Source organism: Canis lupus, chromosome 24 (genome assembly GCF_048164855.1).
Source record: "Canis lupus baileyi chromosome 24, mCanLup2.hap1, whole genome shotgun sequence".
In the NCBI taxonomy this organism is placed as follows: domain Eukaryota; kingdom Metazoa; phylum Chordata; class Mammalia; order Carnivora; family Canidae; genus Canis; species Canis lupus.
In genome coordinates, this window is record NC_132861.1 from 47,193,398 (window position 1) to 47,216,499 (window position 23,102).

General features: G+C 46.9%; 1 protein-coding gene across 2 annotated transcripts; it reads left to right on the forward strand.

The window, feature by feature from the left end:
- Positions 1-22,900, forward strand: SPP2 (secreted phosphoprotein 2). Of its 2 annotated transcripts, none has more exons than XM_072796770.1 (8): positions 1-194; positions 295-419; positions 7,008-7,130; positions 8,270-8,377; positions 13,103-13,157; positions 13,895-13,945; positions 16,574-16,671; positions 22,795-22,900. In XM_072796770.1, the coding sequence occupies exons 1-7, from the start codon at positions 128-130 to the stop codon at positions 16,642-16,644; spliced, it is 600 nt and encodes a 199-aa protein (XP_072652871.1). In that variant the 5' UTR covers positions 1-127; the 3' UTR covers positions 16,645-16,671; positions 22,795-22,900. The 2 variants fall into 2 exon arrangements, with proteins under 2 accessions (XP_072652871.1, XP_072652872.1); XM_072796771.1 differs by having other exon boundaries at positions 7-194; positions 22,798-22,900.
- Positions 22,901-23,102: the final 202 nt, after the last annotated feature.

Sequence of the window (23,102 nt, forward strand, 5' to 3'; positions counted from 1 at the left end):
TTTAAGCTCCAGTCGGCGAGAGCAAGCCAGGTCACATTTGAGAAGGAGCTGCTTTCAGGAGGACTTGTCACCCCCAAGAGCATAGAGATCATCTCGCTGCCTCTGAATTGAGATCATTCTTCCCAGAATGGAGAAGATGGTGGTGAAGATACTGATCATGTTTGTTCTTGGAGCGCATTTCCCATCTTGCGCAGGTAAGGGACTCAAGGACTCGGCCCCCTGCCCCTAATGCTGGGGCGCTGTCCTGGCCTGCGGGCCTTGTCTCACTGTGTCCCTGTGTGCTTGCGTGTTCAGGTTTTCCCGTGTACGACTATGACCCGTCCTCCCTGCGGGAAGCCCTCAGTGCCTCTGTGGCAAAAGTGAACTCCCAGTCTCTGAGCCCGTATCTGTTTCGGGCGTTCCGAAGCTCAGTAAAAAGAGTAAGTGCATGCTCTACCTTCTTGATTCTGATGTATACTGCTCTCCGTTATTCATTGATTTGTTGATCTGTTGGGTACACTTTAAAAATGTTTCCACTTTAAAAAGATAAGAGCTAGTCCTCTCTTTTGTACTGTTTTCTGACAGAGGAAGAATTGAATAACACTTATTGTCCAAAGCCACTTTGGATGCAGGATTCTTCTGGAGCTTTTCCCCTCTGGCCTGGCTTCCTATTTCCAGATGTCGCCCTTGGTGTGTCCTCCTTCTGTATCCAAGGTCCCTGTGGTTCTTCTTGAGATGTTTTATTAAGAGCTTGTTTATTAGAAATGAGGCTTTTTCAATTTCAGCTGCCCTGCTCCTCATACTTAGGGCAATAAATTCTGGCTTTTAAGCCCAAGAAATCCCACCTTCCTTTGTCAATTTTGGTAATGGTCTGTTTCCCGTTAGCTTGGGGAAATGAGGAAAACATGAATTTTCTTGGTTTCCCAATGATTCAGTCTGTGATTGGTGAAGAAGAAAGAAATGCAGAGATCGGCTTCAGAGGAAATGAGAAGGCTGGACAGCAAGTCACCTTCCCCTCCTCCATCCGCAGGTGACTTCACGGCCTACCGTCTAGCAGTAGGAATAGACATTCCCCTGGGCTAGTGGGTGCTAAGATGGGAGGTGGGAGAAGTTCTGTAAAGTCACAGGTCGCATACATGAGAGCTCCATGCAGCTCCATGCAGCCAGGCCATGGGTTACAGGAGGGGTAGAGGAAGAGGGAGACAGAAAATCCTCAGTGAATGTGGAGCCCAACACAGGACTTGATCTCACAACCCTGGGATTGTGACCTGAGCCGAAACCAAGAGTCGGACGCTCAACTGACTGAGCCACCCGAGCACCCCTCAGTTGTCTTTTCTAATTGGGCCATAGGTCATGAAGATGATGGGCTGTGTTTTAGCTGGGGGTCCAGCCCAGGAGCAGGCTGTCTCGGCCAGGGCGGGGTCGCTTGGCACTGACATCGTGATTCGGGGGGCACCGGGAGGTATATCAGCTGCCAAGTGACATTCCTCCAGAAGAGCACAACATCGGAATAAAGAACCCGCTTTTTGCTTATTGGCTGTATTGGCCTCCATCTTTTGCATTTTGTGAAATCCGCTTGTGGCAGGAGGGGATCACCATCCTCTTGCTGAGCTCACAGATGAACAGTTTTAAGTCCACCCGTAATCTAGCTAAGACTCACGACAGAAGAAAGTTAGTGGTTAATAAAGTGAACAAGAATGTGAGGCCGGGTCATGGAAATGTGGCCTGTGGAGATGGGCTAGCAGCAGGCCCAGCCGCCCAGGGCTCATCCGGGCCTGTGTACCAGCTTGTATCGGACACCTGAGCCCAGACACACGTGCACCTGCCAATCAGCTCTGTTACGTGTGTGCGTGTGATCCTTCATGAGCTCACTCGCAGGAGATGCCTCTGCCTCCTGGATGCTGCTCTTCGAGCTGGGAATCTGCTTTGCTCTAATGACTAAGTGTGTTGAGCAATAAGATATAGCAAATATTTATAATTTTTGATCTCATAGCTTCACTTCTAGGAATATGTCCAAAGGAAATAAGTCGTGCCCATACACATGCAGGAGGTTCAGGGATCCGGTCAGTGGACTCAGGGAGGAGAGCCAGGCCCTGCTACTTTATTCCTAAGTTTGATCCTGGAGCCCAGCAGCTCTGGACCTGTTGCACATCAGTGTCCCTGAGACCCGGAGCTACTGATGTCCAGGAGGGATGGTCGACTACTAATGTCTCGGTCTACAGGGGTCAGGGCTGTATTCTTCAGTGTTCTCCTGGTCATTCATGACTTGAGCTGAAGGCAGACGCTTAACCAGCTGAGCTACCCAAGGCAGTTGGGGTTAAGAACCACTAAGTTTTACCAAATGGATCTGGATTTTTTTTTTAAGATTTTATTTATTTATTTGAGAGAGAGAGAGTGGGAGAGAGCATGAGCAGTGGGAGGGAGAGGGAGAAGCAGACTCCCCGCTGAGCAGGGAGCCCGGTATGGGGCTCAAACCCAGGACCCCAAGGTCATGACATGAGCTGAAGGCAGATGCTTAACTAGCTGAGCCACCCAGGCCCCCCTGGATCAAATACTCTTGCAATGCATTTTAAATGACTTATCTCTTGCGCCCCAAGTTCAAAAAAAGACAGAAGAGGACAAGACCATGTGACTTCAGCAGTGATGGTTTCCTTGCTCTGACACTGCCTCGGGGCTCGCTCAGATTCTTCCCTCAGGACACAGGTGTGGCAAGGAAAGGTGGACACAGGCCCTGTGCTGGGAGGAGGAAGAGAAGAGGACAGAGGTCCGTCCTTCTGGGGAGAGAGGAAGGGGGGCAGAGACAGAGGGAGAGGAGGAAAGACAGGAGGATGGGGTGCACAACCACACAAACAAACGAAGTTGGTTTCAGAGAGTGGGGAGTGCTGTGGGGAGGACGGAACAGGAGAGGGGATGATGGATGGACTGGGCCGGGGCAACTGTCAGTGGAGGCCCAAGCCTCTGGGGAGGCCGCTATATTCCGGCCTGACTCAGTCAATGACAAGAACTTCCAGCTGTGAGGAGACCCCCGGGGGGACCCGAAGGACCAAAGGCCTTGAGAGAGAGAGTCGGGTTTGGGCCAAGTGAGGTCGGAGAGTGGGGTCTGAGTTGGGACCTGAGGTGGACATGCCCAGGGCATGACTGAGGATCCTGAGGACTGTGTTAAGGACAATGGAACAAACATGAAAGTGCAGGGAGATCTTTGTATTTGGACAAGGTCTGTGTAGCTGCCGTGGGGAGCGGGGTGCTAGGGAGGAAGCCGAGACAGTGACCTTAGGGAGCAGGCAGCTGTGGGGGTGCAGGTGAGCCTGGCCTGGGTGCAGGGAGGGTGGGGGCCGCTGGGTTCCGGGACAGCCAGAGGCAAAGCCACGGAAGGTTGGGGATCCTTTGTATGTGTGTGTCCCCTTCTGCCCATTTTTACTGTCATCTTCGCTTTTTTTTTTTTTACTGTCTGGCTTTCTAAATTATTCTTAACCAGCTGGACTTGATCTTTAATTTTTGTCCAATCGTAAGGATTAGTTTGAAAAACCTAAATGATTGCCGTGCTCATCAGACTTCTCCAGAGCAGAACCAGTAGTGTGTGTGTGGGGGGGTGTGATGAAAGAGAGAAAGAGAGAGAGAGAGAGAAAGAGAGAAGGGGAGATGGGGGAGGGGGAAAAGGAGAATGAATGAGTGAGAGACATTTATTGTAAAGCATCGGCTTACACCATGTGGAGGTCTGGTAAATACAAAATCTGCAGGGTGGGCTGGCTGGTTGGAGGTCCAGAAAAGAGCTGAGGTTGCCCTTCACATCCGAAGGCCGCTTGCTGGTGGAATTTCTTCCTTCTCAGGAAAGAGACAGTCTGTGCTCTCCAGGCCTTCAACTGATTGGGCGAGGCCCACCCACATTAAGGAGGATGATCTGCTTCACTCAAATCCGCTGATTTAAATGTTAGTCCTATCCAAAAAAACACCTTCTAAGAAATACCCAGAGGGTCTGACCGACTATCTCAGCACCATGGCCTGGTCAAGTTTGACACATAAAATGAACCATAATAATCACCAAAAGGAATTGCAATGGGGTTTTTAAAATTTTTATTGCTTATATATTTGTATTTCTTTTTGGAATAAAACATCAAAATACTCTTGTTATGAAAAGTCAGAAAATATAACAATATAACTATATATATATATATATATATATATATATATATATATATGTATATATATAACAAGAGAAAAAAAAAAACCCCAAAAGTACTATCTATTATCCATTCCTCTGAGACACCCACTGTGAGTGTGTGGGAGAAGGCCTTTTTTTTTTTTTTTTTAAGTTTTATTTATTTATGATAGTCACAGAGAGAGAAAGAGAGGCAGAGACATAGGCAGAGGGAGAAGCAGGCTCCATGCCCCGGGACCCCGACGTGGGATTCGATCCCGGGTCTCCAGGATCGCGCCCTGGGTCAAAGGCAGGCGCCAAACCGCTGCGCCACCCAGGGATCCCAGAGAAGGCCTTTTTGGATCCTTTTCATATTTTGGTATAAAATATTTTTTTTAAAGAAAAACAAGAGCAGAGTTTCATAAAATTCGGCAATTGACTTCAGCAACAATACTGGGTTTGGGATTTTCTCTAGTTGATTCCTTATCCTTGAATATTGAGGTTGGCCCACCTTTTCCAAACACAGGGTGGAGTTAGGCTGGTTGAAAGTGAGTTCAGATGAGGAAGCAAAACCATTAGGCTTTTCTCCTTCTCCTGAACTGAGTGCTTACAAGTGCTTAAAGATACAAAAAAAAAAAAAAAAAAAAAAATGTTGCAAACTCATCTCATGGTTCAATAAAATTATCTGTACTCAAAAAAAATCCCACATTTTCCTCTTTTTAACCAAGCTTCTGTGTTGCTAATTTGCTCTCATCTGACAGCTTTAAGGGAAACTGCCTAAGCAGGACCTGGGTGGAGAGCCCCAACCACATGCTTCAGCAGAAGAGGGCTTTATTTTATTTTATTTTTTTTAATGAGACTCAGATTTATTACCCACTATTTCAAAATTATGAATAAAGAGGTAATAAATATTGTCAAGGTAGAATTTTTAGTCTGACTTTTTTCCAGGAAACACGACTTCTATAAGCACGCCTCGCCCAGGGTTAGGAGGAGACACGAAGGCCCCCCCCCACTCCGCCGCATCCCAGGCTTGGAGTTTGCCACTTATTTCCAAACACAGTGTTTTGCCTGTGCCCTTTCTTCCCTACGTGTGAGCGGCCTGTGCTCTCCCAGGGTTCTCTCCACCCTGTCCTCCCTGGGAAGTCAGTTAAATGCATCAGCTTTGTCACAAGGTGGGTTCAATAACTGAAAGGGAGGAGAGTTTGGGGGCCGGGAATGTGGTCGGGTACTGGGCCAAGGCAGCTCCCGTCTCGCTTCCCTGCTGCCTTCTTGTTCCCGCCCCAGTGTGGTCTCTGCAGCTGCTGTGGTGATTCATGTCTCAGCTCTTAAATCCTTCTGGGAATTTCCCATTGCAATGAGAATGAAATCTAAATACTTCCATGGGTGACAGGACCATAAATGACCTGACACACCCCATCTCTTGTACTTCATGGTGTCCGGTTCCCCTCTTGTTCATTTTGCTGGAGACACAATAGCTGGACTTGTTCTGCCCCAGGACATTGGCACTGCTTTTTCCACACATAATGGGCTCTTTCCCATTCTATAAGCCTCAGGGGAAAATATTTCTCCCTCTGGAGGATTTCTCTGGCACTTTCTCTGCAGTAGGTACTTCCTCCTCCTGACTCCCCCCCAGCCACTATCATGTTGTCTCTTCCTCCAAAACATCATAACCTCTAGAACAACTTTGCTTAGTTTTCTCTAAGGTGTTTACTGTGTGGCTGTCTGTAATCTAAGCAGGAATCTAAGCTGCATGGAATCTTCCCTGCTCTGGCTTGGGGGTAGGACACACTGTGGGCGTGTCATTAGAGCATCACAGATTCATCATGAAGCTTGGGGGTTTCCCTTCATATCCCAGCCTTGGTGGAAAGGAATAGACAATTGTGTGAGCTCATTCATGGATCACAGCTGATCAAACAGGAAGCAGGACTGGGTAGTTCTGTTAATTTCTTATTGATTATTAAGAAATTATGGGGCATTCTTTTAGGAAAATGATCCTTGAAGATACACATAGTTGATTATCATTATTTGTGGTGGTTATGTCCTATAACGTCAGAATGCACACTAAATTAGTACATACAACTATTGCTCCTGTGGCACATCTGAGCCCTCTGTTCTAAGGAGCATGGACAGCACTCTAGGACTTACACTTGGAGGCCATTTTATTTTATTTTAATTTTTTAAAGATTTTATTTATTTATTCATGAGAAACACAGAGAGGGAGAGAGAGGCAGAGACCCAGGCAGAGGGAGAAGCAGGCTCCATGCAGGGAGCCCGACGTGGGACTCGATCCCGGGTCTCTAGGATCACACCCTGGGCTGAAGGCGGCGCTAAACCGCTGAGCCACCCGGGCTGCCCTGGGGGCCATTTTAAACAGCAAAATCACCAAGAAAAAAAAAAAATGAGGAAAACATGGTCCAAACTAAACCATGAACGTGACACTTGTCTACAGTACGACAGCGGAGGCTGGACGGCGGAGCGCTGCCCTGTCTGGTCTCAGCTGGGAATGTGTGCATGGGGCAACTCAAGTTTTTCACCACTGTAAGCATGACTGCAAAGGAAGCCTGAGCGTTGATTTGGGGGATTATGAATAAATTTCAATGAATAGGCAGATTTGCAAAACCGGAATCTCTGAATCATGATGATCTATTGTAAGTCATCAGGAGTGACGTCGACCTTGCAGCTCAGACATCTGAGTTCTGGTTGCATTTTTTAAATGAAGTACCATGTGCCTTTGGAATAGCACCTCTTCCTCTGGTCTCGGACTGAGGGGGTGGCACAGGGGATTGCTGAGGCCACTTAGAGCTTCCACCCCGAAGGATTCAGGGAGAAACCCTCGTAGCATTGTAGACTTCAGAGGCTCCCCAGGGCAAACTGATGCTTTGTTTTTGTGAAGGTGTATGTTCTGGATCAGGACAGCGTGAACATGGACCTGGAGTTTGGCATTCGGGAGACAACATGCAGGCGAGATTCCGGAGAAGACCCCGCAACCTGTGACTTCCAAAGGGGCTACTACTCGGTAAGCGTGGCAGGAAATGCCATAGCGCAGAAACTAACACAACAAGGGCCTCAATTCTTGCTTCTTCCATGACCTGGAGTTGTTCTGAGTCATACGGAGAGCTTGGCCCTTGCCTGGCATCCAGCCACACTGGGAGGCACCAGCTGTGTCCATACTGTGTTCCCTGGGCAGGGGCGGTGTGGCTCCATGGTTGAGGTATTGGGCTACGGAGTCCAGGGGGGTCTTGAGTGATCCTGGCAAATTATTTAAACCCTGTGACCTCAGTTTTCTGCTCTTTGAAGTGAATATAATGATGGTTCCAGGCAAGGTGAATACAAAGAGGCCAACCCCCAAAGGCAAATTCCAGACATGTTTTAAAAGAATCTACAACACCAACTGTGTTCCTGGCATGAGTTGCATTATTTTGTAGTTGACTTATTTTGCAGTTGACTGTTGTATAATATCTGTCCCCCGCCCCCTTGATGGGCTCGGACTCCAAGGGGTCAGGACCTCGGTGTGTTCACCCTTGTATCCTGGTGACCAGAACATGGGCCGCCACTGGGTTCACACCCACGGGCAAGAGTCGGGCGGAGCAGGCCAGCACCAAGCCAGCACTTGCTCTCCAGGATGATTCTGTTCAGCTGCATGCGTTCTCAGGGTTCTGTTCTTTATCGGCTTGTTACTTGAGTTACGTTAGGCCAGGGTCCCTTCCCAACAGTGTAAAATTCTGGAAAAGGAAGCCTTTGTTTTGCTACTTGTTTCATAAGACTTTTCTCTGGGACTGTTTTAGGAAGGACTCAAACCCAAGGGTCACAGCGAATGTTCTTAAGGAAGCCTGAGGTCAAAGGAGAGGAGATGAAAGTCCTTTGGGTTCTCCCCACTTCCTTTTGTTCCACTGGGAAGCTTCAGGGCCGCTGGCTCCCTGCTCCTGGAGAGAATGGTTGCTCTCCTGGGGGACTCATGATGTGCCAAATGCCTAACACATCTTTTTTAAATGTTTCGTTTGTTTCAGCTTTGGTCTCGAGAAATGTTCATTTTGGAAACATGAAATGCCTGTTTGCATCATTCTTCCAGGACTTACACTATCACTTGATCTCTCAGATAGGTCCTAAAGCTTTCCATGAGCTGCTGAGGAGGGAACTCACCGTTTTCTTTTCCAGCCGGCAGCTGTTTGCAGAAGCACCGTGCGGGTGGTGGCGGAGCAGGTGCAAGACGTGTGGGTTCGCTGTCAATGGTCCTCCAGCTCGGAGTCTAACAGCAGTGAAGAGGTAGGACCAGGGGCTTGGTGTCCTCCGGGACAGCACCTGGTAGGGTCTGTGTAGGTCTGTGACAAGCAGACCGCTGGGACAGAGTCTCGGGAACATCTCCAGGCAGGGGCGAGCACAGCTCTGCTTATTCGGCTGGAGCCTCCCCTACTTCTCCAACCTCTTTTCTCTCTCTCTTTTCCCACCTCTGTCCTTGTTTCCCAGAGATTTGGAAACAGAGCACTTACAGCAACAATTAGCAAATCTTAAAAGTTTTAGGTCTAAGTATGCAAATCCCTGGCACTGTGGTTTAGTGGAGGGAAGGGGGAGAAGCATTTTTGTCGGACTGGAGTTCAAAGCCATTTAGCAGCTCTGCAGTCTAGGTCAGGGCACTTAACGCCACGATCTGATGCCTCTTCGTGTGTGAGACGCCAGGAGTAAAAGCCACTTCAGAGTGTTGAGAGAATTGAATATGTTGATAGACAAGGAAGATCTGGTCTACAAGAGATGCTTGGTGAATGGCAGGACATGGCTCACCCCACCCCAATTGCACTGAAATGCTTGTTCAATGAATATTAGAGAATGGAGGAAGAGAGGCTCAAGAATATGATATGAGGAAACCTCCTATCAAACCTCTTGACTCCAACTAGGCATGAATATAATTGTTATATTACTTATTCGAAATGGGATAACATTCTTGACTGGTGTTTTAAAATATTTCTACCGTGGGACAGCTGGATCTGTCCCACCATGATCTTTCTCTATGCACATTTTTTTCAGTTTTTTAAGATTTCATTCTGTAGGTGAAAATTACATTAAGAGTAAAGAATCATACAGTTTCAAGAATTATACATAAAAATTAATGTTCCCATAGTATGAACATCCACGCAGCTTAAATATTTCGCATGGAAATCCATTGTAGGATCAGGATGTGAAGCAGCTAATGGCTAGGAGTGCCCATGAGAGGGAACAATTTGACAGGTGCAGGATGACTAAGCCTAGGTATTGGGATTTTCTCCACAGAAATGTTCGATTGATCTCGAGCATGCTGGAGACCTTTGAGGATCAATCCACAGGGAAGCCCCAATTCTGGGCTTTCCAGGGAGCCATGGTTTCAGGATCTAGTTCCTGGGTGTTTGGGCAAATATGAAGGGCCTCCTTTTCTGGACTCCACTGAAGCACCTAAGAAGTCAGATGTGTTTCCACGCTGACACACTCACATGCCTGTGGCCCTGCTAATCCAGAAATGACAAGAACTAAGCACAGCATTTCACAAACTCTTTGTTCATATTGATTTTGTGACTTATATGGGAACAGCCAGGGAGACAGTGGGGACAGGGACAAACAATGCTAGCCCTCATGGAGTTTGCAGACCAGTGGGGTGGGGTGGGGGATCCATCCAGCAGGGGCAGCCTTGACTCCAGGATAAGCATTTGGGGGCACATGTCAAGAGGACAAAATATCGCCCGGGCACAGGAGAGTGTCCCTGGGGGAACTGACGTTCACATCAAGAACTTCCATCAACAAAGAGGACAGGTGTTTAGGGAAGGGAGGCAAAGTGATCCTAAGCACTCGGGGATTAGGAGGGAGGTCCCTGAAATGCAAGAGAAGCTGGTTGGGTGGGAATGGATAGAAGTCGTTATGGCGGCAATGAGGAAAATGGGGACAGAGGCATAAGGTTGATATGGAGAGGAAGTCAGGACGGACCTCTGGGGTCAAGTCTAGGATCTCTGGCTTCACCCCAGTGTCAATAGGCCTATTGATGGCAAAGAGCAGGTGGGGGCTCTAGGAGGCTGGCGGGACAGGTGAGAGGGAATGCTAACATAGTGTTGAGAAATGGATTCTAGTTCTTTCTATGACCTTTAACACATTGAACTGAATTCAGTAACTGCCCTCCCCCCCATTTAACCCCTCTTCCATCTCTTATTTGGGAAGCTGATTCTGATCACACAACCCACAGATCTGTTGCAACTTTCTCATTGCATAGTGAGGACTATGCACTTTTTTTCCAAGTTTTGTAAGAAGACTCTGACACTAAGTCAAATTGGCCCTTGAAACAGACCATACTTTAAAAGAAACTCTCAGGTGGATGTTCCTCAAAGATTAGGAAATTATAAAGAATTATGAGCCAATTAAAAAAAAGAATTCCTTAAATTAAAGAATTCTGTGATTCAAAGGAAGAAGAAGAAAGCAGATGGAGATTTCAAGTAATTCCTGGAAACTCTGAAATAGATTTCTTATATGAAACAGAAAAAAAGTGGAAAACAGCTGTTAACCATTTTTGGTGAAATAAGCAGTGATATTACAAACATAAAAGAGAATAGACTAGGATGAATTTAGTCATCAAACAAGTAAATCATTGTTGGAAGTAGGAAATAGAAGAAATAAAACCGAAAAAAAAATTCTGGAGTAATGAAAAGGAAGATCATTTGAAAAACATATGTAGGTAATAGCAAAATTTCCAGGGAAAGGAACATAATGTGAAGAAAGGTGTGAGCCATGGAGGATAAGACCAAAAATCCAAAATATGAAGAATAAGGACTTCGATCAAATGGAAAACACCTTGTAAGGATATGATTTGAGAAACTACCAAATGTAAGAAGTTTGGATTTCCCCTTTACATGATTTTAAAAAGGATAAAAGCTGCAAGGAAATTTGAGAAAATACACGTTTCTAAATTTGCTAATATTCTTCTCTCTTTAACCAAATGCATAGTTGTGTTGCGGGTAGTTTCTATCATTTGTGCTAATTTTGAAAGTGAAGTATGGAGATAATAAAGGGCACCGGACGGCAGAGGAGCACAAGGTCAACCACTTCCCTGTTTTGTCCTGTCCAGAGCGTGACGCTAACACCTATAGGTTGACCAGTGAACTTGCCTTTTTTTTGTTTTTTAAGATTTTATTTATTTATTCATGAGAGAGAGAGAGAGAGAGAGACAGAGAGACAGAGACACAGGCAGAGGGAGAAGCAGGCTCCATGCAGGGAGCCCGATGTGGGACTCCATCCCAGGTCTCCAGGATCACACCCTGAGCCAAAGGCAGACGCTTAACCTCTGAGCCACCCAGACGTCCCTGAGCTTGACTTTTGACAAACCCTGATTTGGAGTAGATGCGATGAGATTTGGCCAAGGCTTCAGCTAAGAGACCTAGAAACAGTCCAAAGGCAAAACTGAGGAAGAGTCACTAACACGGAATTCTGAGCTCAGGGGAAGGGAGCTGATAGGCATTGGGTTCACTTGCTGTGTTCCACTTCCAGTGATAGAAATTCAACTACTGGGCCGCTTGGGTGGCTCAGTCGGTTAAGTGCCTGCCTTCGGCTCTGGTCATGATCCCAGGGTCCTGGGGATCCAGTCCCGCATTGGGCTGTCTGCTCAGCGGGGAGTCTGTTTCTCCCTCTCCCTTTGCCTGCTGCTCTCTGTCAGATAAATACATAAAATATTAAAAAAAAGAAGAAGAAGAAGTTCAACTACAAGTCTCTTAAGCCCAAATGGGATAAGTCCCTGGATCACATTCGCAGAAAGGACGGGGAAGAGTTGGCCTCATGAACCAGTTAATTTTAGGAAATTTCAACACCACCTGTGCCATGTTAATTTCTCCCCCCTCCCTCTTCCCCTCCCCTCCCACCCTCTTCTGTCTCCCTTGCCCCCATCTTCTCCTTCTCTTACTGCAGATGAGCTTTCACCTTGTAGCAGGAAGCAAGGTCACAAGGTGGTCCAGGTTCAAGTCCTCTAAACTTAGGCGGAAAAGGGAGCATTCCTCTCTAGCTCCCCTGGAGATACCTCTTGACATGACTCCTGGCTCTTTGGTCATGGGTCCCCCCAACCCCCACCTTCTTAAAATTACACCTTTATTGAGTTTAATCTACATAGTACACAACTCACCCTGACAGTGTGTCCAAATCAGCGGTTTTTAGTATAGTCATAAGGTTGTACAACCAGCACCACATTCTAAATCCAGAACATTTTCATCACCTTGAAAAGAAACCTCATCCCCATGAGTCGTCATTCTGTGTTCCCCATTCCCCCAGCCCCCAGCAACCACTCATCTACTTTCTGGGTCTATGGATTTGCCTCTTCTGGCCGTTTCGATATAAATGGAATTACACGGTATGTGTCCTTCTGTGACCGACTTACCTCCCTAAGAATCATGTTTTGGAGGTTCACACCTGTTGTAAGATGTATTGGTACTTTGTTCCTTTTTAGTGTTGAATTAGATTGTTTGTAGGTATATACTATTTTTGATCGATCCATTCATTGGTTGTAACATTTGGGTTACTTCCACTTTTTGGCTGTTATAAATAATGATGCAGTGAATATTCTTGTGTGAGTTTTTGTGTGGACTTAGGTTGTTCTGCGGGCTTTCAGTGGCTTTCTGATGCCTTTTCCAAACTGAACACAGTCTGAGAACTTCATGGCAGGAAACCTCTACATCTGATCTAAATGCAGTCTATTTACAAGTCCGCCTAAAAGGTTCCATCTTTCTGGTCCCCAGTATTTGGGAGCACATTCTGAGTCTAGTAGAAAGCTTTTCAGGCAATTTAAATTTCAGGTAAGTTGCTCTTCCCATATGTTTCCTTAGGCACACATTTGACATCACATAAAGTTATTTAATAAAATAAATTGTACTTATTTCATTAACAATGAATTATGTAATGCGTCAGAGTCCTCCAGATGATATTTGCATTTTTTATAGTGTCTCTTTCTTCTCTCTTTTCATGTGCTGATTCATTCCGACACCTACGTTGATTTAGATGTTTTTGGGGGACGTATTGGGATCCTCTCAATGGAGAAACAACTACCTACTTGGTGAGTTGAGATCTGTTCTTTTTAATGTTTTTTTCTTTTTCTTGAAACAGCTTCATAGCGAGGCTCTGTTAGTGAGTCATTTAAAACTGGAAACATCGATACGTAACCTGTGAACAGTTATAGTAATTCTAGAAAATGAACATTCTCTTTATTTTTGCTCCTTTCTTACCACTAGGCAATAAAGATACTATCCTTTTCTATTCTTCGCTATCCTTTTCTATTCTTTTCTATCCAGAGATTTTCCATACATGAGTCCATCCAATGGCCCCATCTGTGAAATAAACAGGGCAGATGTTGGACCACACGTTGAGAGAGTCCCCTAACTCAAACAGGGTTGTTTTGTCCTGGGTGCACAGCCCAACTTCCAGGACCCAAGTGTGCGATAATGTGTGGCTGGACGGTCTGGACTAAAGCTCATCTAATTGATTGAGGTTGAATTCTGTAACCCTCCAACCATGTGATGAGAGGTGACCATCCCTTTAAGGGGCTTGGCTGGGGGACAGAGGAACCTCTGTTCTTTACATTTGAAGTGGGGTTGGGATAGGGTCCAGTGGGTTAGGAGCCATTTTTACTTTTCTGGGGCTTTTTCCTATTGGTGCTGATGGCAGCAAAACTATTTGATGATCTTTCACTGCTTCCTTGCTTCAGAGGCATATTTGAGGCATCAATAATAAACTCACAAAACATTCTGGAAGTGGGGAGAGGGGTCTTGTCTTATGACTATTCCTGCATTACAGGTCTCATTTCTGAAAAACCCAGAAGTGAACAATTCCGTGAACGGTCAGTTGGTAAGTGGTCCTACTTTCTTCCATTTGACACCAACAGATGCTTCTCGGATCAAGCCAGACGTGGCTGAAACCATTTCATAGTAGATTAACCCCTGAAATGCAAAATATTTGAAATGAAAATGAAAAGAACAGTACTGCATAAGCTTGCTTTGCAAGTCACTAAAAAGGTAAACCTGAGGCATCACAACTCATTAAAAAGTTAGCAGGAATCAAAATGGCAACTCTGGCTCAGGATATCAGACCTGACTTTTCCTCTTGCCTCGTTGTGGGGCGTTTTCTGAAAAAGCTCAAACTCTCTCGAACCCCTCTTTGCCTTCCTACCCTCAGCGGTCCTTTGGGACCAGCAGATGAATTAACGGTTCTTGCAGTTCCTCCCTCTTACATACCAGTTTTGCTCTCATTTAATCTTCAGGATAGATCTGCGAACCAGGTGTTGTATGACCTGCTTCAAGAAAAGAGACAAACAATTCTAACTGCATATGCAAAACAGTTACTCGTGCTAATTGCTTGGCGCAGCTTTCTGTTCACAACCATCTTGTGAGGCAGCACTATGTTCCTTCCCATTTTGCAGATGAGCAGACTGAGCCTTAGTGAGTTTCTGTAGTATGTCCAAGGCTATACTGCCTACGTGGGACTTGGATCCAGGTAGTGATTGGCCGAGATAGGACTTTGATACAGGCCTGTCCGACTCTCCAGCTTTTGTTTTTGCCAGTGCTGTCTTCCCGAAGACTTGTGAATTTCACCCTATTTGGGAGTTCTTCATTAAAAAGAATAACACAGATATTAATATTTCACTGAGCTCAATGTTTGGTCCTCACTAAGCATACTGCAATTTATTTGAAGTGCTGGGGCTTACCATGTGAAGCTTGATTTATTATTTTTATTTTTTAATTTATTTTTTTAAAAGATTTTATTTATTTATTTGAGAGAGAGAGAGAGAGACAGAGAGAGCAGGGGGAGGGACAGAAAAAGATTCCTAAGCAGACTCTGAGCTGAGCCCAGAGCCAGATGCAGGGCTCTATCTCACTACCCTGAGATCATGACCTCAACCAAAACCATGAGTCGGATACTTAACCAACTGAGCCACCCGGGTATCCCCTGAGGCTTGATTCTAAACAAAAAGGTTTTAGACACTCTCTGGGTTATTGCTTTGGGAGAACATATATTCATTCAAACAGTGTGACCATTGCTGAGGATAATTTTTTGAATGCTTCCTTTTTGACATTGCCTTCAGAATCTATGGCCCATTCTTTTGAATTGCTGTAGTGGAGGAAAATTCTTGTCCTTGGATTTGATTTTGGAAACAGCCAAAATAAATGTGATTAATCAGATTAATAACCAACTTGGGTGAATTAGTTGTATACTGCTGTGTGTCAAATTATCCCAAAACTTAGCAGTTTAAAACAATACGTGTTTGTTACAGTACAGTTTCTGAAGGTCAGGAACCCACAGGCCGCTTAGCCAAGTGGTTCTGACTCAGAGTCTCTTACAAGGTTGCAGGTAAGATGTTGTCTGGGGCTGTGATCTCATTTGAAGGATTGTCTGGGTCTGAAAGATCCACTTCCAAGATCAGTCATGTGTTTGTTGGCAGGCCTCAGCTCTTCATGGGCTCTTGGACTGAGGGCTTCACTCCTTGTAGGCCTATCCATAGGGTTGTCTGAGCGTCCTCAAAATATGACAACTGGCTTCCCCTGGAGATAATGATCAGAGACAGAGGGGGAGAATGAGCAAGCCACAGAGCACCCAAGACAGAAGACACGGACTTTTGTTACCTAATTTTGGAATTTGTATATAATCACTTCTAGGTATTTTATTAGTCGACAGATCCACTCTGGCCCAGTGTGGGAGGGGAATACCTGAGTGTGAATACCAGGAGGCCATCTTGGAGGCTGGCTACTGCATTGGAAAAATACCATTTGGGACCCAAAATATTTTATGGATATAAATTAATGTGATTGGGGGCACCTGGGTGGCTCAGTGGTTGAGCATCTGCCTTTGGCTCAGGGTGTGATCCCGGGGTCCTGGGATCGAGTCCCACATTGGGCTCCCCACAGGGAGCCTGCTTTTCCTTCTGCCTGTGTCTCTGCCTCTCTCTCTCTCTCTCTCTTTCTGTGTGTCTCTCATGAACAAATAAATGAAATCTTTAAAAAAAATTTTAACTAATGTGATGGATCCTTTTTATATGGCTCAGAAGGTAATTCCAGAGCTGAATTTTAAAAACATTTTGGGCCTTGAGAACATCATGGATGCAGCTCTGCAGCCATCTTAGAGACTGCTTTGAAGACCACAATTTAATTTATTTCACCAAATGTGTGTGGCAAGCACTGGGCAGATCTCATGGAGGACTGAAAGACGGATGTGACCATCCCTGCTCTTGAGGCTTATAGTAGTGGCTGGGACAGATCACACGTAGAGAGAAATAAGCATGGGTTCAGCTGCGACACCATGCAAGGGAGAGTGAGGGAGAGCCAGGTAAGGAAGACAGAGCTGTCGTGTTCTCGGGGATGTCTCAGCAGCGTGGGCCTGGTGGTGCCAATCACACCTCTGCCCACTGTTCATAGTTGTGGGGTCCACCTTGTCTCAGACCTTGGTGTGAATGATAGAGCCTATATGTCCTTCTATCTATAGAGAACCTGAGAAGGATCTTACCTCCCGGGAATCGAGGGGACCCGAACAGGTGGCACAGACTTCAGGAATAAACAGTGGCTTTGAGTAACGGCCTTGAGGTAAGGGGACACAGTTAAAATTGTGTATTTGGAAATCAGAGCTTCTTGGAGTGAGCACCTTGGCACTGCTGCCCTCGTGCCCCCGGATGTCTTTCTCTGCCGCTCAGCTCCTGTGTTCGCTTGCCTTCCCACCGCCTGGTCTCCTCTCAGACACCGTCCCTCCGTCATCTCCCCCATCCCACGCTCCTCTAGCTTTCTCCTGTGGCTTTTCTGTTTGTCACCACTGCCATGATCAAGTGTCCAGTTGAAGAGCAGACAGACGGAACAGGCCCTCCTTTGCTGCACCCCCATCCCAGCAACTGCCCTCCTCCTGCCCTGTGTGCTGAGCCTCTCCACGCAGTCATGGCCTTCGGATGCTGCCCCACCCTGCTCACCTCCCATTCACAGTCCTCTTTCTGCACCCTTGACTTTCAGCCCTGAGATCCACAAAATCGGGTCTGCCTTCCTTTCCTCGATCAATGCTTTAAATACCCGTGACCATCTGTGCTATGTCCTTAGCCCACGCTCTCCTCCTTCAGTAGACGGCTCTGTCCTCTCTCCCACTTGCCTGACTTCATCAATGATCTGCAACTACTTCTGAGCACACATCTCTTACCATGCTTTGTCCGGAGACCTAGGCCCACTGGATGCAATTGCTATGGGTACCCATGACCTCCTGGAACCCACCCAGCCCCCTCTTCAACCCCTTTTCTTAATTGAGGGTGTTGCCATCCACCTAATTTTCTCTAGCTCAAAATTTTAGAGCAGCATTGACTCTTCTTTACCTTTTCTCTTCTCCTGACATCCACAGGATGTGGCCTCATTGACCATGGCCACGCTTTCTCTCTGGCATTGGCCAATCATTTCATTACCATCACCCCTGACCGGTCCATGCATTCTTTCCCCAGGTCCTGATCTTATGTTGTCTACCTTGCATGCTGTCCTTGGACTTATCTTGAAACACAGAGGAGTCTCTGATCTTTCCACATAAGTCTCTTAATGCTCGCTTCATTGGGGATAAAGCAGAGGTGTGCAAAAGGCAGACACCAAGCCAAGAGGAAGAGCAGCCTAGTTACTCCCAGTGTGGTGGGGAGCTGAAGACTGAGCCCTGGTTTACCAAGTCCTCACTGAGTACCACCAAGTATAGAAATTCCCAGATACTAGGGATTGGAGCAGATGTAGCTAAGTCTTTTTAAAGACTCCCAAGTAGTAAGGGGACATCAGGAAGGAGACACTTAAAAAGAATCTTCAGATGCAATTATAGACATTGATTCAATGCACATGATTCATTTTTACACACGCGCACACACACACACACACACGTTAATAACAAAGCTTGAGCCTTCACAGATTTTAGTTTACATGACACTGTACACCTTCAGGATGAAGTCCGAGCTCCTTAGCATGGCCCACAAAGGCCTTGGGGATCTGGCCCCTGCCCATTTCTCCAAGTTGGCTTCAGCCTTGAGCTCCGGCAGTACTGAGATGCTCACAACTCAACCCGCTGTGACTTCTGCATGGAACAGCCACCTGCTAATCCCTCCTACCAGCCAGGCCTCAGTGCAGTGTCACTTCCTATGGGACATCTACTCTGACCCCTTTCTGATAGTCCTCATCACAGAGCCCCCTGACGAGCCCCCTGTTCATCTTCTCTCTGCCCCACCGGGCTACACCAGACTCTCTAGACCCAAGGCACAGGGCATGTCACCTGCTTCCGTCTCCTAGTGCCCCATACAGAGACTGGCACACAGCACGCACTCAGCAAGTATTTTTGAGTGGATGGTGGAATCCTTCCCTTTAGGTTCCCGAGACTGTTATTATTTTTTTTAAATCAGTTAAGCATAGTATAATTAATTTTTAACCACTGGAATTTGAAAAAAGTCAACTGACATTTTACTAAAATAGAAGGAAAATTTACCAGTGAGGCTGTATTGGATGAAAGATGCAAATGGTAGGTTTTCTTTTTAATCTATGTGCCTCCTAAAAATAAACACCAGCTTCATATGGAGATCTAGAAACTACTCATTATGAAGAAATGGACTCATCGTATTCCTTTTTTATAAATTTAAATCATTTCCTTTTGCTTTACAGAGCATTCTCGGGGGGGGGGCAAAATAGAATTCTCAATGAACTGGCTGCATTTCATTTACTGATAATACGATTCTATTGGGCGTATACACATACACGTATGACAATATAAATTCTTGATTTGCTTTCTTTAACAAAATGGATTGCCAACCAAATGTCTCTTTAAAGGCAGCGGCCATGAAAGGCTCAACACTGCCACCCTCCTCTGGACATTGACTTTGACATAAGTCCTAGTTCTGTCCCTGCCACCTCCCTCCCCCCGACCTTCAGATTTCCCCACTGGGCTCCAAATTTCCTAGTTTCCCAAAACGAGCTTGGGAAGGCCAGCACAGGGTCTGGAATCAGTGGACCTGGCTCTGAGCCTGCGCTGCCATCACGAGCTCTGAGCTAGCACTCCAGTCTCACGTCCTCCAAAGTCTTATTATTATTTTTGTCCTTACTTTGGTCCCTGCTAGTCCTCGACCTTGGGGGTCCAGGGCCTTGTCATTCTTATTCATTTTCTTAGTTTACTCCCATAAAGTTGAGAACATTGTCTAGAACATAATAAGGGTTCGGTCAGGTTGGAAGGAAGGAAGGGACACATGCATGACTCAAATCAGAATGATGACTTTCAAGCTGTGAATGACATTTTTCCGGTGTGGAGCTCCCTGAAGGCAGAGGCTTTGGTTCAAGGGAGCACGACACCCTCAGAGGCTCCCTGACAGGGGCTGAGTGTTTTTGTGATTTAATGCACACTGTTCTAGGATTCTTTCAGGTGACCAGAAAATCATTTCATTCACAGGCATAGAGAGCAAAAGGCAATGTTTAAACACGAGCTTTGGCACTCTTCCTCATTTGCTACTCTATTAAAATAGGGGCCGTGAAAATCAGGGCCCACATCTCACGCTGTTAGGGATCTGAGTGTCCAACACTTGCTTGATCTTTTTGGCTGGAATAGTTCACGCTCTTTAATTGTGCAGTGACCGGGTGGCCACAAACCACACGGAGGGCACCCAAGCCACAGCGGCGTGAGCAAGGCTTTTTCCATTACGCTGCAGTGTCGATTCGTGTGGACCCCTGAAACTCTCTGGCCCAGAGCAGCGAAGCAGGCCGTTGCTAGTGAGGCCTGCCGTGGCCAGGTGACTGCTGAGAAGGGTCAGTCTCATGATTTTGTGCTGCACCAGGGAAGAGCGGAACTCTGGAGGGTGCCTGGGCCCTTTACGGGCACTGCCTTTTATAAATCTTGCAGCAACTCATATAAAGCTCTGTCATTATTTCCTCTGCTTAGTAGATGGAGAAGTAGGGGGCTCAGGGGCTCTTACTCTTGGAGGTGGTGTTGAGACTGGGAACTTAGCTACTGATGTCTGTGTGTCTCCTTCCCTGACCTGCGACACTCTCTCTCACGTCAGTATCTCCATGCTTAAGAAACTGCATGAAAGGGCAAAAGCCCAAGGATTATTATTATTTTTTAAAGATTTTATTTATTTATTTGAGAGAGGGGGGAGGGGCAGAGGCAGAGGGAGAAGCAGACTGCCCACTGAGCAAGAGCCCGACGCAGGACTCGATCCCAGGACCCTGAGACCATGACCTGAGCTGAAGGCAGACACTTAACCAACTGAACCACCCAGGCCCCCCCAAAGCCCAAGGATTATTTAAGATACATCTGTCATGTGTTGGGTGAAGCTAGGCAGGCAGCAGCTGGAAGGCAAAGACTAGTTGCCTGGAAGGGTTAACATATACCCATCATCAGCAAGGTGGGAGGGGTGACCCTGTGACTTGGGCCCCTAAGTGAGCTGGCTGAGAGATTTCCATATATGAGTGTCAGACCCATGAATGACAACTTCTTATCATGGTCTCCCACAACTGCCACCTCCAGCCAAGGCCCTGGAGGTGGAAAGCAGGCTGTGTGGGTCTCTGTCCACTTACACTCTGTCGCTCATTCACTGTGCACACCTGACAATTACTCCACCAGGGACAGTCCATCCTCAGTATCATGGTAGTTGTGATCTGCAGCGTTGCTGCCAGCACCGAATTAGCAAATACTGAACTATTGTTTCTGTGAGAAGTACAGGGTTAGGCTCCCAGGAGCCTCTGGTCACTTTTTGTCAACCGGTCAGTGCACGGCCTTGTTTTATGTGTGTTTCTGTTTAAAGGCACCATGTATAACATCCACTATTGATTCATGTTGAACTCACGGCCAATGGCACTATAACCCATGCCCGGACCACACTCCTCGAACACACGTATTCTCCACGAGGCACAGCACCACGAGACAGCACTTCAGCACTCCGGGCCATTATAAACAGCAAAATCACCAACAAAAAAGCACAGAAATGCCCAAACAGTGGCCCTAAATGGTCTTCAAGAAGGACACTTGTTTACGACAGGAGCTGAAATAAGGAGGCAGAGAGTCACCTTGTTTGACCTTGGCTGGCACCATGCACGTTGGGGGACTAGCTTTTTGCCACCCAGAGCATGTCTGAGAATGGATGCAAAACCAGCAGGAGCATTGGTTTGGGGGTGACCAAGGGATGTTAGCCAGTTGGCAGATTTCTGCAAATACTGAAGGTCAACTGAGCAATGGTCCCCACTCCTCCTTCATCCTCACCTCGTCTTGACTGTCGTGTTCCCTTTCCACCTGGCTTGAAAGAAGCGGTGTCTGCACTGCTGCATCCAAGGACCTCTTTCCACTGGCTCTGGCCTGCTCTCTATCCGTCTCCTGGCACCCCCAGCCTTTGCCCTGGTACCTCCTGGTGCCTTCCCTTTGCCCACCGAACTTGGTGGCTGCATTTGGTGCTCCTCTCCTGGCTCTCCTCTCAGCCAACCCTTCTCTCTGTTCTGCATGGATCTCTCTTCTCCCTCCTGCTCCCCAGATGGTTGTGGTCCCTGGGACTCCAGCCTTGGCTCTGCCTCTGCATCTCCTCTTTCCCAGGTGAGCCCAGGCACTCCCCTGCTGTGCCTTAGCCCCATAACCAATAGCACAGCAGATGCCTCCATCTGGGTTTGCTGCCACATGCTCAATCCGGAATTCTCTTCAGGACTAGTCTTCCTCTTGTAACCAACTCATCCACCTGGTTACCCAGATCTTACCAGAGTCCTCTCGGGTCTCCTCCCTGCCTTCACCTGCCCAGTCACTGCATTCTGCTGTCTTCCTCTGAAGAGTGTCCCAGCTCTGTCCCTCTGCTAGCCTGGCGTGGTCACCATCTTCCCGATGGTCTCACCTTGTTCCCCTCAGCATCACCTCCACGTGTCCCCAGAGTTATGCTAACACGGGTGGGCGTGGGGTGGAGTCTCAGCTCCCTGATGGTGAAGGACGTGAGAAATCGGGCCCTCGGTACAGTGGTGTGGTCTGGGTCTGCAGCCCCTGCTTCTCTCTGCCTCCACATCAAGTGGAAGAGTCGCAGGGCTGGTTGTTCCCTCAGGCCCCCAGTCTGGCTCTGCCCTCCATCCCCAGCCCCTGCTGCTGCGCTCCAGCACTCTGCCCCCAGCTTGTCTCCGGGGTCTAGCTCATGAGTCTCCTCCAGGAACCCCTGCACTCAAGTATCCCTGGAATTATACTTACTGTACCCTAGTCCCTTCTGGATTCTCTATGGTTGGTGATTTCTTCCCTTCCTTCCTTCTTTAGATTGAGGCTACACCTTATTTATCTTTGTACCCCCCCAATATTTAACGCATACCTGTTTATTGGACAGATGAATGTATGAATGACTGAATTAGTGAATGCTCCCACCTTCAGCCCCATGCCCTCAGATGTCTGTAGCTGAGGCCTGTCTCCCCCTTTTCTGGCTTGGGTGGCCCCCTCCCTCCTGGCTACAGCTTTACCTCAGGAGCTCTCTGGCTCTTCCTTTTTTAAAAGTTGAGTTTCCTTTCTGGGGCGACCTCCCCTTCCCCCTGCAGGTATCCTTCACCTCTTTTCTTTGCCCAAGGCGCTGGCTGCTTTGTGGAGTTGCTCCAGTCTTTAGCACCATCTTGGATTCCCTTTGAATACACCCAGGAGTGCTGGGTCTTGTGTCTCCATAGCAAGAATGTGGAATGTGTGCCACAGAGTCTAATCCCTCTGCTTCTCTCCTTTAACAGCAGAATGCATCGGAAAGAATAGAAGTTCCAGTGAAGAAAGATACTCTCTGAATTATGTGATTTTTCTTTTGATTGGTTCCAGTCCTTAATAAATGTTTTACTCTTCCTCTTTTTCCATTGCCTGATTTTTAAAAAAAAAATAGGCGTAACTATTAAATTTTTAGATAAGAAGCAGTGACATGAAGAGATTATTACTACCTAAGGATTTTAGGAGCTAAGGACTCACAAAGCGGCCATTCTTAGCATAATTATGTCACATGACTGTTTTAGATCAAAACGCAATGATTGTAGTTCCTTATTCTTAAAAA

What these genes read in the sequence shown, in the direction of transcription:
- SPP2 (XM_072796770.1), top strand. Translation starts at nt 128, where the DNA reads ATGGAGAAGATGGTGGTGAAGATACTGATCATGTTTGTTCTTGGAGCG. An exon ending in AGTCTAACAGCAGTGAAGAG is followed by an intron (nt 8,378 to 13,102) that starts GTAGGACCAGGG and finishes ACGTTGATTTAG; the next exon opens with ATGTTTTTGGGGGACGTATT. An exon ending in GAGAAACAACTACCTACTTG is followed by an intron (nt 13,158 to 13,894) that starts GTGAGTTGAGAT and finishes CCTGCATTACAG; the next exon opens with GTCTCATTTCTGAAAAACCC.